The sequence below is a fragment of the Populus trichocarpa genome, chromosome 1, assembly GCF_000002775.5.
Source record: "Populus trichocarpa isolate Nisqually-1 chromosome 1, P.trichocarpa_v4.1, whole genome shotgun sequence".
NCBI classification, from domain to species: Eukaryota; Viridiplantae; Streptophyta; class Magnoliopsida; order Malpighiales; family Salicaceae; genus Populus; species Populus trichocarpa.
In genome coordinates, this window is record NC_037285.2 from 12,004,284 (window position 1) to 12,021,659 (window position 17,376).

Sequence of the window (17,376 nt, forward strand, 5' to 3'; positions counted from 1 at the left end):
ACATGATCTCTTTTCTAAAATCATCATTCAAACCTCTACAAAACATACATAAAGTCATGACTTCATTGTCTCTTATGACATATATCATTATGTAATCATTAAATTGTGTGTATAAAATCATTGACAGATTTGTTCCTTTGCTTTAGATTGTTTTATTGGTTTAAGAGTTTATTCTTATAAGACTGGTGTAGTTACTTCTCCTGTAGTTTTTGTTTCATTTTAGTCTAGTAAGTTATAAGAGGTTTACCTCTTCTTTGTAGACAATCCTTAACATCTCTCCGATAAAGTTGGGTTTCACCAATAAGCATCATTTTAGCAAATCTAACTCTTTTATTATTAGACAAGTTATTTCACTCAAAGAATTGATTCATGTCATGAATCTACCTATAAAAGATCCAAGGGTCGCGGCGATCGTCAAAAGTGGGGGTGTCTATTTTATTAGGGCTAATAATTCGCTCATCAAGTTCATCGTGTCTAAAGTAATCTAAATGATAATAAACTTGCATATAATGGTTATTACTATAATTCTTTCTGGTTTTTTAATGCTTTATTTGGGAAGTTTTTAGGGGTTCAACTCTCTTAAAAATGTTGGTCATCTTGGTTTGCATAAATTGTAGTTCTCTTTTAATGGCCCTGATAGTATCATTAATGCTCAAGTCCATGGTAAGTGTAGACTTAAGGTTAGACACTAGATGACCATGACGTCAATACATGTAACGTCAATGCATGTAACAATATCCTGGAGATGAAATTGAGATCACAAACTATTTCTGCAAGTGAAATCACAACACAAAAATAAAATTAATCTTATTTTTTTTAATATGAAGATTAATTAAAAACATAATATATGAGAAAAAATATAAGCATGCAATACTAAATCTTTAACATAAATAATTAATCAAATAAAAGTCATATCGTTATACCATTTTTGAGAAGCTTCACAATTAATAGAAAGTACTAAAGATAAAATCAATGTATATGGTGAAAAGCTTGAATCTGGATAAAAATCATAAAATCAATGTACCAATCCCGGTGATTTGTGCAGAATATGATAATATTACTCCTCCACAAAGACATTGATAACAACTTCAGCGCTGGGAGCAGGGGCAGGAGCTCTTTCCTGCGCTGCCGTCTTATTGGATTGGATCGGATCCTGATTCAATACAGGACAACGAAAATTGTGATTCAATACGGCTTAGTCCTCTCTGTGTGTGTTAATGTAGGGTTTACAATCTCCATTAATATACCTCGCTGGTGCGGGACAAAGTGAAAATTGAAGAGCAGTCACGCTAAATCTACTATGTTGATTTTGTTTTTGGCCGGCGGTAGTTGTGTTTTTAAGGATATTATCTTTTTAAAGTATAAATCATATCGTATAAAAATAAAAAAATATATTTTTTATGTGGATCTTATAAAATAAAAAATTAACCACGTCTCCAAATCAAACACCATATAATATTTATATCATATGCTGCTAAACACTCATTAAAGAATTTGATGGAATCATTTTACGGTCTGAATCATAATTTTATTGAAAGTGAAGGTAATCAACTCTTCAAACCATCAAAACAATTTAATGTTTTGGTAATAAAAGATAAATACGTACGGAAAGAAGGGTAAGTGTTTGACGTTGTGAAAATTAAACAATTAATGGGTTTTGCTTATATCCTTTTCCTATTTCCTTTTAAATAAATCTTATATCCCGGGTTTTGCTTTGTCCGAGCGCTATCTTTTTTCCTTTTCTCATTACAAATGCAAATAAAACCTCATAGTAAAATAACTGATATTTCTCTTAAAAGAACAAATAATTAAATAAACACTCGAGGTTAATTTTATATTTCTATATATTTTGATTCCTATTTATTTTGTTTTTAATTTTTTTTTAATTGAATTTTTTTTTTGATTTCATCCCTAATCGTTTGGTTTTAATTTTTTTTATTGAATTTAATCCTTATTCTTATGATTAGAAATCTTTTATTTTGAGTTTTTTTTCTTGATTGATTGTTTTTTTAGCAATTTCATCTCTCATTGTTTAATTTCATTGAATTTTCATATTATATTTGTTGTTTCTTGTTTTTATCATGCTTTTAAAACTTGGCTCGGGAATCGACCCCGTTATGTTTCGGGTCACAAGTTGGATCGAATGATTGGGGTTACTGGGGTCAATTAGATTTTTTTTATTATATAGAAAGTAAAGATAATATTATTTTGATCAAAAAAATAATGGTAAAAGAAAAATCAAAGGGTGTTGACATGACTTTCCTTTAGCTAATTGCTTGATTTTTTATTCAGCTAAAAAGTAAAAATGATATTATTTTGATAAAAAAAATAGTGGAGAAAAAATTCAATTATGATATTTTTTTTTACTAGTCTTTCTTTGTTTAGGACTCTTTTTTTAATTTTTTTTTGTTTCATCTGTTTCCATTTGATTTTGTTTTGTTTATATATCAAATATGATACTAATTCTCTTGATTATTGTTTTTTTTTTCCTTTTCTTCTTCTATTTTTTTTCTTTCAATTTTTTTCGTCAACATTTTATTTCATTTCTTTTTTTTTTCTAAAATTAGTCTTCATTTTTTTAATTGCTCTTTTTTTTTAAAAAAACTTTCTTTCAATTTTGTCCCTCGACATTCTATTTCATTTGTTTTTTTAATCCAATCATTGTTCTCATTCTTTTAATTGTTTTTTTAAATCTTTTTCTTATTTTATTTCTCAATTAAGTCTTTCATTATTTTCTTTTATTAGTTTTTATACCAGGTTTGATCCTCATTGTTTAATTACTATTTATTTTCTTTTTAATTTTTTGATGGTTAAGAAATTTATTCAAGATGTTTTTTGGGTATTCTATATGATAATCTTAGTTTCATGGCTAGAGTATTTAGTTTTGAAAATTAGCCCAATTTAATTTTGGTCTTTTTATTTTATTTTTTTATTTCATCATTTGACATTATGTTATTAGATCTTGAACTTTCTATTTTTTTTTTGTTTTTTTAGATTATCTCGGATTACTAATTAATCAAGTTATCTCGAATTCATTCAGGTTATCATCATTTAAATATCTCTTTTTGATATTAGAAAAAAAATAACTCACCTGGCAGCGCGAATAAAAAGATCTAGTTAGTACGCATAAGATTTCGTCCTTTTTTTAGAATGGTTTTTAATTTTTAAAAAACATAAGAGCATTCACGTTTCCCTTGATGACTGCCTCTACATAAGATATAACTAGTTTCAATTATTTGGAATATTATTGTTGTCATCGTTGCGTCCATATGATGATTTAAACTTTATATTTTAAATTTATACTTCCAAACTCGAATGTTACATTTAGTTGTCATCGCAAATTAATATATATATATAGAAAAATGAAATTTCTAAGAGAAGAATATATTATAAACGGAGTTAAAATACAACAAGAATTTATGTGATGACAATACTAGAACTAGAATCTCTTGGAATTTAATGTTGCTGCTACAGTAATACTTGACAGGGCCTGGTCTCATACTGGGCCTGGTCTGGTCCACAATGTTAGTAAGAATAAAAACAATTAAGTATAGAACAATGCTCGAAGAGAAGTGATTGATGTCTTCTGTCCTTGGAGAAGCAAAGCGAATGGAGAGAGCTATTGAAAGATCAGCGTCATCAGGTGGAAGTGCAAGCGCAAGAGAAGGCACAGCAAAGTCAGTAGTGGCTGATCAAATTTCTCAAGCTGTACAATCGACCTCCAATCTCCTTCACCTTATGCAACAATCCTCTCCTTCCCAGGTACCTCCATCTTTCCCTTCATACATGCTTATTAAGATTCTCGATGCTTATTGTGCTCCCCCCCCCCTTCTTTTTTCTTGAATCAATTTCTCTATCAACTATTGTACATGCTTATTAAGATTCCTGCAGCTGGCTGGAGTGTTTTAATACCTTATGAACTTTGCCCGGTCTCTGTTTTAGCGTGATAGAAGTCATGGAGGTTTGATTTTAAGACAATATATTGAAATTTAATGATATTGATGAGCACTGTGCAAATTGGCCTTGTTCAGTTTTTTATTAAACACTCAGTTTTGAGGGTTTTTGGTTATGTTCATGTAGGACTATTTTGTCAAAAATTGATAGACCGGTGAATGTGTATTTGGGTAATCTATGTGATTATGAAGAAGAAAATTTTATGGGGTTATTAGTGTAATTTGCTTACGTTTTGTTAGGAATTACATGTGAGCATTGGCTTGGCGGGATAGATAAGAGCAATGGTGGAATGGGCTTTTCTAGATTTGGATGGGAAGCCAAATACTGCATTTTTAGGCTCTCTGTGCTGGGAGGAAGTGGGTTGAATAGAAAAATGTATAGGATTGCTTGTGTGTACTCGAAAAATGGTGAGGAGAGGGGAATTTCAAATAAATGAGAATAGTCCTTGGCGCTTAACTGTGCTTAGTACTTTCAGAATTCTGCTTCATGCAAACAGAGAAAATGTTTAAGATGAACTTTAAGAGAAAGTAACTCAGGTTCTATTTTGCTGATTACATTCAAATTTGATAACATTTTATAAAGTGTGTTCGGAAGCCTTGAATGTGAAAGAGTGTAAACACTGAAGTTGACATGAGCTAAAGATTTAAATATCTGTAACATAGTTTACAAAAAGAAAGATCAGCTAATGACAGTGGAAAAAGAAGTCTTTGGTTAAAATTATATGATGAATGTCTTTATGAAGAACTTCTTGATGTAGGCTACAATGTTATTTAGTCCATTCATAAAAGCCCAGTTACCTTTCTTTGTTTGAGAAGAAGCAGTTGTGAAGTTTTAAAAGTACTCCAGAATTTGCATATAACATTTAATAGTCTGCCCTTCTACTTGACACGTGGATTTGTTTTGTGAAAGAGTTTCAAGAAACTGGGTTTTCAATGTAGTCATGGTGCCTCTTCATAGCTGGTGTTGAGGCTTCGAAAACAGTGTTCATATAAGTGGGTATTGGTATTTCCCATTCTGTTGAGAGTAAGTGAAGCCTTGTTTGAGGGAGTGGGATTCACTTATTCTTCATACTCACTTTGTTGCTTCTGTATTTTATGAAATATGCAGCCCTCTTTCTGTAATCCAGTACATGATAACTGTAGTTGCAAATTGTGTTTAGATTTTTTATTGTCAGTCAGCAAAGATAATCTCAAATGATTTAATTGTTGAAGATGGATAGTAGAATCTAATTAGTTATATTTATTATCTGTATCAATATGCATAAACTTGTATCTCTTTTGTCATTTGCAGGCCAAACTAATGAAGCTCCCAAAGAACCTTCTGGCAAAAGCCTCTACAATCAAGAACACTGGACAAGTATGTATTTCTGTCAATAAATGTGAACTTGTGTAGGAAAAGTCAAAGAATTCATTCCTCTTCTCATTGTTTTCTCTATAGTTGAATTATCTGTTTTCTTACCCTTCATTTGTTGAAGGTTTTAGACCAAATGCCTAAGGTGATCTCATCCCTGGATGCACATATGGATAGTGGATTACAAAGGTTGAGTTCATAAATTCTTTCGGTACACTAGATTCGTCTGTGTCCTTATAAAAACAGCAGATAGTGCCCATACATTAATTTGCTTTGTTTGATTGTCCATTGCATCTTCAACTTTTTTATACTTGTCACTGAAACTCTGCAACTGTAAATCGTAAGTGTTTAGCATGTAACTGAATGCTTTTGGTAGTTGAAATTTTATCCATGAGGATTGGTCGATGCATACAGGACACACAACCATCTGAGCAACTCAACAATGCTTTATTTCCTGCTTGGGTCTGGCTATGTGAAGTCTTTGATGCTATAAATATGACATGATAGCTAAAATTGTAAACTTTGGAATTTAAAAAGAGAAACGATTGGAAACTCATTGAGTGATAGGATTCTTTGATATAGTGAAGGCAATTTTGGAGTTCTATCAAGTTGAGCTCAAAACCATTTTCTTTTGCATATATTTTAAGGCAACATAATGATAATAATGTAGCTATTCTCTGGATGTTTTGGATTGCTGATGTCATTTCATGTTAATAATTTCTTATCGTTTCCTTTCCTCCTATAAATAGAGATCATCTAAATCCATCCATTAGGACCATTACAATCAACTTGAGGATATTTGTATTTTTTTCTCTTAATTTTTCCTGTTCCGTTAGCTGATTTAAGTATCAATTTTGCAGTGTTCCTCATCTGAGAACTGCAATCCAGTTACTTGCAAACATGGAGAGCTGCCAGCTTAATACTCTATCCCAAGCTCAGTTCTCTCAACAAGTACAAACCCCCTCATTTTGTGGCTGTGTGTGATTCCTTTTGCAATGTGCTAATTACTAGCCCATCTACTACTATGTTTAATTGATGACTGCTTTGAATGTCTAAACTGCTAGTAACATGTTTTCATCTTAATTTCCTTCCCCTCTCTCAGGAATCTGAGCCGTCAAGTCAACCTCCGGAGGCAGTTTAATGGACTAAATTTTCACCGTCATTCAGAAGCTTAACAGTACTAGTCATCAGATCATGGCTGGCCAGCCTTCAAAGTCCCAAGCTCGGAGATAACTATAAGCTCGGAGATAACTATACTAGGTGTCCATGCTTTCAGTCTTGCGGTACATTAAATATGCCCCACTTTTTAGTCTACTGCACATTACATGTCATTATTATTATTCCCCTGTCAATGTCCCCAAGCATCTGAAGCACGCTTTTGACGCAAAAAATATATTCCATACCCTATGTACTGAAGGAAATCAAGAACATGTCCGTGTCTTTGATTTTTCCTAGGGTCGGGGAACACGTTTTACATTGAAAGTTGAAAGTTCTAGTGGTCGTCTATTTTGTAGCCGTTGATTTAGTACTCTCTTTCAAACACCCACCCAAGCAGAAGAGTGCAAACTGCAAATACTCTCTGGTATGATACCTAAGCAATCCTTCTGTCTCCATGCTTCCTTGTGTTTTCTGTGACAAAACAGGCCTTATATGCATCCAAGGAGACAAGGACTTTGCTTTGTGCGTTTTTTTCAGATGATTTTAACTGGGCAAGTTGAGGATATTTGTTTTAATTATTTATTTCTTGAACCAAGTGCATTCGACGCGCTGGAAAACTTTCTTCTTGGATCTGATTTAAAGAAAAAAACAGATACAAAAGAAGAAGAAGAAGAAGATAGAATGAAACTTATGATCAATGGATCTTCTTCTCATAATTATGTACAAATCTTATAATAAAAATGACAATAAATATTTTATTTTTAATGCCTATTCATGAGCATATTTTTTAATTCATATTAGGTTCATAAAGTAATTCTTAACATTATCATAAAAGCTATAATTTTATTTGAAAACAATGGAGAAATTAGATAGTAGTTTAAATATCATTTTGATTATTTTATTTATAGTGGATTTCATTCTAAATTTTTAAAAATGAAGGGTAATGTAAAAAAAAAAATTAGGCTTCAGATTGCATAATACCCCTTGGTGGCCTGTTTGAAAGTGTGGTTGCGGTTGTTTTTCAAAGTGTCTTTTACTCGGAAATGCATCAAAATAATATTTTTTATTTTTTAAAAATTATTTTTGATATCAGCACATCAAAATGATTTGAAAATATAAAAAAAAATATTAATTTAAAACAAAGAAAAAAATAAAAAAATTATTTTGAAAACACTAAAAAAAATAAAAAAAAATTTATGCAAGAAAAATTCTTTGGCACGAGGATTAGGTTTTTTATAGACGGAATGTGCCCGACCGACCGGTTTCTCTCTCCTTCTATTTTTGTGCGAGTTTCTTTCTTTTCACTTAACACTCAGTGACTATAACGTTAAATTGAATTTCATAAAACTGATCATTAATTGGTTCCCTAACTTTCCACGTTAATAACGTTTTGTCACAGTACTCCTCTTCGATTTTGTCCCCTTCACACGTGGCAGCATTAAGAGTACCATCAACGTGGCAAACAAAACCTTTTTCCACTCTATGATTTTGACTCACTGACTCACCTCCTCCGAAATCCACGTTCGGCAACCATTTTTGACATTATAATAATAGTAATAAATGAATCATGATTATTTCAAAAGTCCAGGTTCAATTAATTTTAAATACATACATGTATATATAAGCAAGGAAAAACCGGGGTGTCGTTTACGCTTGTGAATCTGTCGCCTCTCTACCTTCTATAATTAAATTAAATTAAATAGCAAATAATGTAAACACGGGATGAAAGTGAGAAAGACAGCCCCCCTACTCCATCTATTTCAAAGGGCGTTCTCCCCCCCTTCGCCATTCTAAATTATTTTTTCAAATAAAAGCTAAGCCAATCCCTAACCCCTAAATTGTGAAAACAAAAGAAAATGGCTTCTTCATTGGCTGTGCAATCATCTCCTACCCAAACGGCCTCGTTTTTTATGTCCTCCTCGTCTCTGTCTCGTCGCTCTTTTGCACATATAAGTATGAGTTTCAATGGCCCTCGCACTCGGATTTCTCCTATGAACACCATTGTAAGCGCAGATAATAATAAAAAAACATCACTCTTTTGTTTTCTATTTTCTTAAGTGTTTGTATATGTATATATAAAACCTATCTATTTTTTAATTAAATATAAGATATACATGCTTTAACGTGTACTACTCTTTTATTTTATGTTTCAATGAATAATAAACAGTATTCCTATAATGGATGCTCGAAACTGTATTGATAAAATAAGTATATCTAATCTTTTTATTTCATGGGTAGTGGGTAGGGTACATGTATAGCAAAAATGCGATCAGTGAGCACTCATTGCCATCCTCTTAGCTGGTAAAATTAATGAAACAGAGAGAGACCGTTTCATCCTGTTGAAATTCATAATGATACTATTTTATTTGTTTTTTTGCACGTGTTTACTTTTTCGCCTGTTTTTTGTTTATTTTTTTTCTAATTTAATAATTGAATTTGGATTATTTTTTATTTGTTCAGATTAATGACATGTTTATCATCTGGGCCCTGTTTCTTTTAGATATTTCGTGAAAACTAGCTCCATTATTGGATAAGGGGGAAAAAGGGAAAGGGTAAATCCTTAGCTATACATAGCTCATATTGATTTCTTATTGCTTTCTGCAGACAGAGCACTAGGAGATGGGAAGTAAATTATGTTTTATGGTAGTAGCTTTGTAGCAAATGTGCACGTAAAGTGTCTTTGTGGAGGATGACAAAGGAGTTGCGAAGTTGTGTTTCTTACTGATTCTAAGTTATTTATTATTGTTCCAGAAATGCGATATTTCTGAACCATTGAATTTTGGGAACGGGAAGCCTACTATTCCTGTCCTTAACGATCGGACCTTGCCTAAGTTCTTGGAATCTGATCGAGTGGAGAAAACTGTTAGCAGAAATAATATCAGGCTGAAGCTGTTTTCTGGCACAGCAAATCCTTCTCTATCTCAGGTAACTATTTAGTTCTAGATAGTCATGCACAGAAGAATTATATTTATATTGCTTTATTATTGGTGGTTACTTCTGTTGGTAAAACTGGTGGAATACTAAGACTTTGCTTGTATAAAAATCTCATCATGTTATAAATCGTAATAAATGTTACTCCCTGTGCTGGAATCTTGTAAGATGTTCATTGGATTTAGTTCTTCATGTGTAAAGCTGTCATTTCCCTCTTTGCCTTTTATTAAAAGATTATTCTCCAAAATCAAATTGAGATTCTTTTTGGTGTTATTTGATGTGTGGTTTGGTTAGATACTCCGAGAAACTCTGAAAAAATATATTTCTTAAGTGACATGGTTTTCTATGCGATTGGAATTCCTACCTGGTAACGGTTTGTCATTCATCCCCAGGAAATTGCTAGGTATATGGGCCTAGAACTGGGAAAGATCAACATAAAGCGATTTGCAGATGGGGAAATATATGTTCAGCTGCAAGAGAGTGTTAGAGGATGCGATGTTTTTCTACTGCAGCCCACCTGTCCTCCAGCAAATGAGAATCTCATGGAACTTCTGATAATGATTGATGCTTGTCGGAGAGCATCAGCCAAGAACATCACTGCTGTGATCCCATACTTTGGATATGCCAGAGCAGATCGAAAGGCAAGTTTTATGGTTTGGTTTACATAAAGAGCAATATTTCCAATCATTACCAGGAATTCTCGCAAAAGCTTGGTCATGTAAATTAACTATTTGACGGGCTGCTATTTAAGTGTTCACACCAGTAATGCATCAACCTGGTAAGATGAGCAAGTACTGCAATTGCCTTTCTTTCAAGAAGAAAAAATCGATGCTAGATAAGTTGTCTGTATAAAATGGAACATCATTATCTCAAGGATGGGTTTAGGTTTCGAACACATCTGTTTCATGTTTGTGCTCTACTTCAATACAGTTTGAATTTGGTTGTAGGCAACATTTGGTATGATTGGTGCCTTTAATTGTTTTATCATGACTATGTAAGAATTAAACTATGATATTCTTCTTGTGTATGCATTTACCTTTGTTTTTTTGGGCAGACTCAAGGTCGTGAATCCATTGCAGCCAAACTTGTTGCAAACATTATCACAGAAGCAGGTGCAAACCGCATTCTTGCCTGTGATCTTCATTCAGGGCAATCTATGGGTTACTTCGATATTCCTGTGGACCATGTGTATGGTCAGGTAATTACTCTATAGTTTTTAGTTGTTGACCTTTACTTATCCAAATTTTCACCAACTTCTTTTTCACTACTTCTTCTGTGACTCTAGCCTGTGATTCTGGATTATCTTGCAAGCAAGACAATTTATTCCAGTGATTTGGTAGTGGTTTCACCTGATGTTGGTGGAGTTGCAAGAGCACGGGCTTTTGCAAAAAAACTGTCGGATGCTCCTTTAGCTATAGTGGACAAAAGGCGTCATGGACACAATGTTGCTGAGGTAATCTCCTGACCAAGTCACTGCTGAGTGCTGACAGTATTTTCTTTATTTATATCTTGATTCCTGCACTACACTATTAGGTAAGCTGTTTATTTTAATTTTATTATTATTATTATCTTTGCATCCAAATAAAGTTTTCAACTTCGCTATCTCACTTGAAAGACTATCTATTAATTCTGCTACTTCCCTTATTAGCTATGACATTTTCTAACTGCATGTACATGCTTCTCTTTTAAATGCCAATTTCATTAGCAGATATTGAGTGTGGCCTATTGTAGAGTTTAGATTCTTTTGTTTAAGCGCAATAACTAGTAAGGGAAGTTCCCTCTGTTTCATTAGTTTTTTTGGTTTGTTATCTTCACAATCTCAAAACTATGATTAATCTGATGCTGCAGGTTATGAACCTTATCGGTGACGTCAAAGGAAAGGTAGCAGTTATGGTAGATGACATGATTGACACTGCTGGTGAGTAATCTTGATGTCAAATTCCAATCCAAGACAAAGGGGACAAGTGCAATTTTACTTGGTTTATGATTTGGTGATTTTTCAAAAAAAGTTTTTGTAGATGATTGTATCCAATTCCTTTTAAAATTTATTAATATTTAACCAAAACAATTGATTATACGCTGTAGGTACAATTGCAAAAGGAGCGGCTCTCTTACATGAAGAGGGGGCCAGAGAAGTTTATGCATGCTGCACTCATGCTGTTTTCAGGTACTCAGTTCATTTACAATATCTGATTAACTTCTTCATGGTGTGTATAATAATTTCTACTTTTCCCACATATAACTAAGTGCAGCTTCTTGGTTTACCTAGAGAAACGTATCATAAGCATAAATTTTTGACTGTTCATTAAGTACAAAATGTTCAATCCACTAGATAGGTACTGTTAGTTTAATGTCCCAAGTGAAATGTTCAAGACAGCAGTGATTTTTTTCCTCTTCCTTTTCTGTGTGCCTTGCAGCATTTTATTTCAAGATGTCAACTTGCAAGAAAACTTTTTGATTTTCCAGCTCAAAGTTCTGGATTTGTATGGACTTAGCATCCTGTATTTTAAAAAATCACATTAGTTTTTACATTGTGGTTTCCGGCATGGCTCTATGTTGTTTTGGAAAGTCGGAACTCACTATCTACACTGATCATCTCATTCATATTTGTGTTGACATTTTTACCCTTTTCCTTGGAAGTCCTCCTGCAATTGAGAGGTTGTCGAGTGGCCTGTTTCAAGAGGTGATCATTACAAACACAATTCCAGTGGCGGAGAAGAACCACTTCCCCCAGTTGACTGTGCTTTCTGTAGCAAGTCTGTTGGGCGAGACAATTTGGCGTGTTCATGATGACTGTTCTGTAAGTAGCATTTTTCAATAGCGAAGGAATATCCATTGGTGGTAGACCCTTTTAGCTCAAACAGGGATTCCCTGGCAAGATGGCGATAAAATCTTTCATAGTACAAGAAAATCAATACATGGGATGTGTATTTTTTATGATGTTTGCAGGCAAAATTTTGGTTGTCGTGCATACGAACCTCTACATTAGTCTCATTTAATAAATACATAGATTTTGGCTAATTCTTGTTCTTAAGCCTTCTAACATAGATTTGGATTTATTCAGGTCTTCTAGCTGTACTCTTTTCATGAATTTGTGAATGTATTTATTGTTTTTGGTCGTTAAAAAACTTGTCCATGTCAACTGGGATTCAATAGAAAGAATGGATAATTCCGTGGGCTTCTGCTAAGAAATTCTTAGAATTGCTGGGTTTCGGGCAAAAAAATGGTTTGAAAGGATTACAGGAAGAAAAAAATCCAGGATAAGCAACCAAGTCTATTCCATGCTTCTAGTTTTATGGATGTTTGCATCTAATATAAATTGGGAGTATGTTATATGTGCAAAATTTCATGCTTTTTTTAATTTTCTTCTATTTCTTTTGGGTGCTTTTAATGGTTTTAGTATTTTTGTTCGTAATAGCATTATCATCCGAAATATGATGAAAGAGGAGAGAGGCCATGAACATAAAAATACGTAATCCATCCCATATACTCTATTGTCCCGCTGATTATAAGCTGAAACAGTCTTCAACAATCTGAGCAAAAAGTTACGAAGACGCAAGCTATGGTGCAATCCTAAGGGATTTTGTTGATGATTAAAGGTTTTTTTTTTTGTTCTTTAAATTTATTTTTTGAAGTTAATATTGAAATAATTTTTTTAAAAATGTATTGTACGAATAATGATTTAGTTTCAATTGACACACATGCAAACTCGAAGATATTTAACATGTTATTGGTGTCATTCCTATTTTATTGTGGATGAAGCAAAAGCAAATAAACTAATGGGTTCCATTTGGGGAGATCTAAATTTAATCCCAAATCTACATATCCATTCTTATTTTATCACTTTAATTCTATACATTTTCTGCATTGTTTTATCAAAAAAAAAATATTTGATAATTTGAGCCTATTTTGTATATTTATTAACAATACTCTAAATCACACGAGAAAGTACTGTAGCTTTCCCCACATGTTTTTTTTTTGTTTTTCATTTTTTTTCCCAAAATTATCTTCTTCTTTTTTTCATTTTTATTTTATTTTTAAAATTATATTTGTCAATTTTATTTTTTGACTATTAAACTGGTTGAGAGTTTAGTTTTATAGTTTTTTTCTTTGAAATATTGTCGATTGTTACAGTGTTTCTCCATATAATTTTTGCTTTGCTACAGTATTTTTTTCAAATGTTTTTTTTTTTAAATTATCTTTGTTGAATTTATTTTTTTAATATTGAGATGGTTAGGAATTTAACTTTGTAGTTTTTTTTCTTTAAAATATTTTGGATTGCTACAATGTTTCCTCACATGGTTTTTATGTTTTTTTTATGATTTTCTTCAAAATTATCTTTGTCGATTTTATTTTTTTAATATTGAGTTGGTTGAGAATTACAACCGTAGTTTTCCTTACAAAAAATTGTGGATTGTTATAGTATTTCTTTACATGGATCTTTTTTCCTTTTCTTTTATTTTTATAATTTATTTTTATATAATTTTTTTCAAAATTATCTTTGTTGCTTCTATTTTTTTAATATTAAGCTGGTTGAGAATTTTGTTTTGTATTTTTTTTCTTTAAAACATTGTGGATTGCTACAGTCATTCCCTATATTTTTTTTTTGTTATGAGTATTTTCAAAATTGTCTTTGTGAATTTTATTTTTTTAATATTGAACTGGTTGAGAATTATAATTGTATATTTCAACATGAAACACTATAGATTGCTACAGTGTTTCCCTGCATGGTTTTTTTTCCTTTTGTTTTTTTTATGTTTTTTTTCTAAAATTATTTTTGTAATTTTTTCTTTAAAACATTATAGATTGCAACAGTTTTTCTCCGTATAATTTTTTTATGCTTTTTTTATAAGTCTACAACAACGCACAAGCATGCCACAAGATTGCGGCAGCACACTAGCATGAGGTCTGGTTATATATTGAAATGGTGTTGATTTAAGGAAAAATTGACCAAAAAGTTACATACAAAATATCAATTTGAAATTCTTTTTGGACGAAAATGTTGTTGGATCTAATTAAGAAATATTAGAAAAATCGAGAGAAAATAAATGAAATTTATAGTTAAAGATAAAGTATATAGTTAAAGGATTAAATTGAGGTTTCCATTTACATTTTATTTTACCAGTTTTATTTGGTGAATAAACTAGTTTGATTCATTGTGCCACGCAACTGGGTGAAATATTTTTTCTTAACATAAATAAAGGATGCGAGCTTTGTTAATGTTTTTTTACCAAAATTTTAAAATGCAAACTAAAAGGTTATACATGCATTTAATAAAATAAATCAAAAACTATATGTATTAATAAATAATAATAATTATGTTGATTTCAACAAAAAAAAAATATGAAAACTGAAAAAAAATGTTATTTCTTAAAAAAAAAAATCAAATATTTTTTTCAGTTTGAAATTGAATTTCTAAAATTTTTATTATTTAAATTAATAAAATTAAATCAAAAACTATATGTGTTAATAAACAATAATAATTATGTTGATTTCAACAAAAAATTAATATGAAAACTGAATAAAAATGTTATTTCTTGAAAAAAAAATCAAATATTTATTTTAGTTTGAAATTAAATTTCTAAAGTTTTCATTGTTTAAATTAATAAAATTAAATTTTGTTTTGTCAAATTAAATGGTAACTCTACTCGAAATATATTTTTAACATCACTATAAGTTCTTATAAAATCAATCAAAACAAAATATAATCTTAAATAATTTAATGTGAAATGATTAAATTGTAAATAAATAAAAATGAAAATAATATGGCCCAAAGTGGATTTTTTCTTTCCTTTATATTTTATTTTTATCATTTTTTTAAATATTTTTTATCTCACATTAACTCGCGTGTCCATAATTTCAAACATTTTAAAAAAAAATTAATTTTACAAAATCAAATTATAATTATTAAATGCCAGTAAAAGAACCAAGAAAAAAAGTGCGGTTAATGTTTATTATATGACCACAATTCTTTTGATGTTTTTTATAATTTATAATAATTGAGTTTACATATAATTTAGTCACGTACTGTCACGTGACATGAGGAATTAGGGTTTGCCTTTCCTTTTGTTTTCGGCTTCTTCAGCTATCTATAAATATACTCACTATATCCCCCAACCACTACCCCGTCGCTGTTTTTCCTTCAGCACTATTTCACTTTCCAATGTCAATTAGATCTCTATATTTCTTTGCTGTCCTTTTTGAAAGCTCCACGTTTTTCTGCTCCTCATTCTATCTGTGTTTTTTATTTCGTAGTTTTTAAAAATCATGCTGTGATGAAATTCTGTGTTCCGGAGACGATCTCAGATGAGGTCGTCTTTGACGGCTGCACAAACCTCTAAGAAGTTCTGAGCTTAACCTTTTGTGTATATATACATATGTGTTTTTGATTTGTTGATGATAGAAAGCGAGGTGAAGATAGAAATTCATGTCTGTCAATCCACTGACTTAGTAACTGTGTGATGTTATCTTGAATCCCGACAGGTTCTGATCGCTTTCAATCTTTTTAATAATCTCAATAACCACCTCATATTTATCTTGATAGACTTCTACATTGTTTGTATAACAATGGGTTTTGTTTTGTGAGAGACTAAAGTTGGAGTCTTGTCATGTTTTTGTTTCTGTAGTTCCTTGTTTTGGGGCATATGATGAATCTCATGTTTTAATGGGTAATTTGCGTCTGAATTTTTCTTGATGCTATACACCTTGGAGACCTGATGCCTTTCTCTTCACTTACCTTTTATTTCTTCTCAAACTTCTGAACGACATTTAGATGTTATCAGTTGGTTTTTAATATATACGAGGATCAATTTGAAAAAATAAAAATATTATTTTAAAATATTTTCAAAAAACTATCTTTACCACAAAACTAAACGGGTCTTAATTAGGTGATTTTAGAGTTTCGAGTTCTTGGCAGGTTTTTATTTATTGTCAATTTGTGTAATGAAGCTTTTCTTTATTTGGGGGCAGATGCATCATGTGTTTTAATGAGTAATTTTCATCTGAATATCGTTGATGCTGTAACACCTTGGAGACCTAATGCCCTTGTGTATCTTGTTCATGTCGATTCTTCCGTTGTCATTTGATTTATTATGCTTTATTGCTTTGATGAATCAGTGTGTACCCATTGCGAGAAACTGGTTGTTTCCACCACCACTGAATTGGAGCTGCCAAATTGTACAATCATATTGTATCAACAATTTTATTGTTCTTATGGTTAATCATGAGGGTTAAAAATGAGGTTAGAATGTTAATTAATTAGGGCAAAGCTGCACTGTAATGTTCATACGGACAGGTTCTGATTACTATATAATTCCTCAAGCTTGTTGGAGCGTGATTGCAAGTATAAATGTCATTATGCAGTTAATAATGCCGGGCATGGGCTAAACTGAACATGTTATTAGAAGCAATCTTCAAATCATGAGATGGCATGGTGCTGAAGTTAAGAGAACCAAAAAAAAAAAAGAGCCTGGTGCTGGAGTGACCACATGTGAACTGTTGGCTTCTGAATTGACTGGGAGGAGTAGAAGATTGAAAGCAGAAGCGCATTGTATTTCAGAATCCCAGTAGAAGATGGTGATTATGTTTGGTAGAAGTGTGATCTGAGCTATCCCTTTGCATGATTTGTATTAATTTGAAAATGTGAAACATATTAAACTTGAAAATACTTGGACTTGGAAGCGATTTTGTACCATTTATAATGTTGTAGAAATGATGTCTTGTTACATGAGATGCTCTGCAGCTCTTTAATTTTTAAGCGAGAGTATGCAAAGGTCCATCATGTCAAACAGAAGACGTCCAAAGCAGTTTAGGGTTTGAAGCTACCTCAAGAAAAACTGACTAGTAGATCAAGAGTGTTGTCCCAGGTTTAGGGTTTTCCTTTGCATAATTTTTGTACTAAAAGAAATTTCTTGGTTTTAGAACTGAATGGAATGAAGCTGGGAAGGCCTCGAGCGACCCTATCTATCACCGGAAAGCAGAGTT

The 17,376-nt window shown here is 31.7% G+C and overlaps 2 protein-coding genes and 4 non-coding genes across 9 annotated transcripts; all 6 read left to right on the plus strand.

Annotated features, from left to right (window-relative positions):
- The first annotated feature begins 3,565 nt into the window (after positions 1–3,565).
- On the plus strand, positions 3,566–6,998 carry LOC18094198 (tobamovirus multiplication protein 2B). 3 transcript variants are annotated; one of them, XM_006368374.3, is made up of 5 exons: positions 3,566–3,762; positions 5,245–5,310; positions 5,429–5,493; positions 6,165–6,255; positions 6,407–6,998. In XM_006368374.3, the coding sequence occupies exons 1-5, from the start codon at positions 3,580–3,582 to the stop codon at positions 6,443–6,445; spliced, it is 444 nt and encodes a 147-aa protein (XP_006368436.1). In that variant the 5' UTR covers positions 3,566–3,579; the 3' UTR covers positions 6,446–6,998. The 3 variants fall into 3 exon arrangements, with proteins under 3 accessions (XP_006368436.1, XP_024460660.1, XP_024460662.1); XM_024604892.2 differs by having other exon boundaries at positions 6,165–6,301; positions 6,407–6,547; XM_024604894.2 differs by having other exon boundaries at positions 6,165–6,280; positions 6,407–6,547.
- Positions 6,999–8,178: 1,180 nt separating this feature from the next.
- LOC18094200 (ribose-phosphate pyrophosphokinase 1) lies at positions 8,179–12,414 on the plus strand. 2 transcript variants are annotated; one of them, XM_024603031.2, is made up of 8 exons: positions 8,179–8,465; positions 9,214–9,387; positions 9,786–10,034; positions 10,448–10,591; positions 10,679–10,846; positions 11,242–11,311; positions 11,479–11,560; positions 12,034–12,414. In XM_024603031.2, exons 1-8 carry the CDS (start codon positions 8,319–8,321, stop codon positions 12,212–12,214), a joined length of 1,215 nt encoding a protein of 404 aa, XP_024458799.2. In that variant the 5' UTR covers positions 8,179–8,318; the 3' UTR covers positions 12,215–12,414. The 2 variants fall into 2 exon arrangements, with proteins under 2 accessions (XP_024458799.2, XP_052311806.1); XM_052455846.1 differs by lacking the exon at positions 8,179–8,465 and adding an exon at positions 9,023–9,105.
- Positions 12,415–15,660: 3,246 nt separating this feature from the next.
- Positions 15,661–15,748, plus strand: LOC112326357 (small nucleolar RNA U61). The gene has a single exon (XR_002979993.1). It is a non-coding gene; the product is annotated as a small nucleolar RNA U61 (small nucleolar RNA).
- A 51-nt stretch (positions 15,749–15,799) lies between these two features.
- Positions 15,800–15,887, plus strand: LOC112326361 (small nucleolar RNA snoR14). The gene has a single exon (XR_002979997.1). It is a non-coding gene; the product is annotated as a small nucleolar RNA snoR14 (small nucleolar RNA).
- A 141-nt stretch (positions 15,888–16,028) lies between these two features.
- Positions 16,029–16,118, plus strand: LOC112326353 (small nucleolar RNA Z101). The gene has a single exon (XR_002979989.1). It is a non-coding gene; the product is annotated as a small nucleolar RNA Z101 (small nucleolar RNA).
- A 235-nt stretch (positions 16,119–16,353) lies between these two features.
- On the plus strand, positions 16,354–16,440 carry LOC112326354 (small nucleolar RNA Z101). Its single transcript, XR_002979990.1, has one exon. It is a non-coding gene; the product is annotated as a small nucleolar RNA Z101 (small nucleolar RNA).
- The last annotated feature ends 936 nt before the right edge of the window (positions 16,441–17,376 follow it).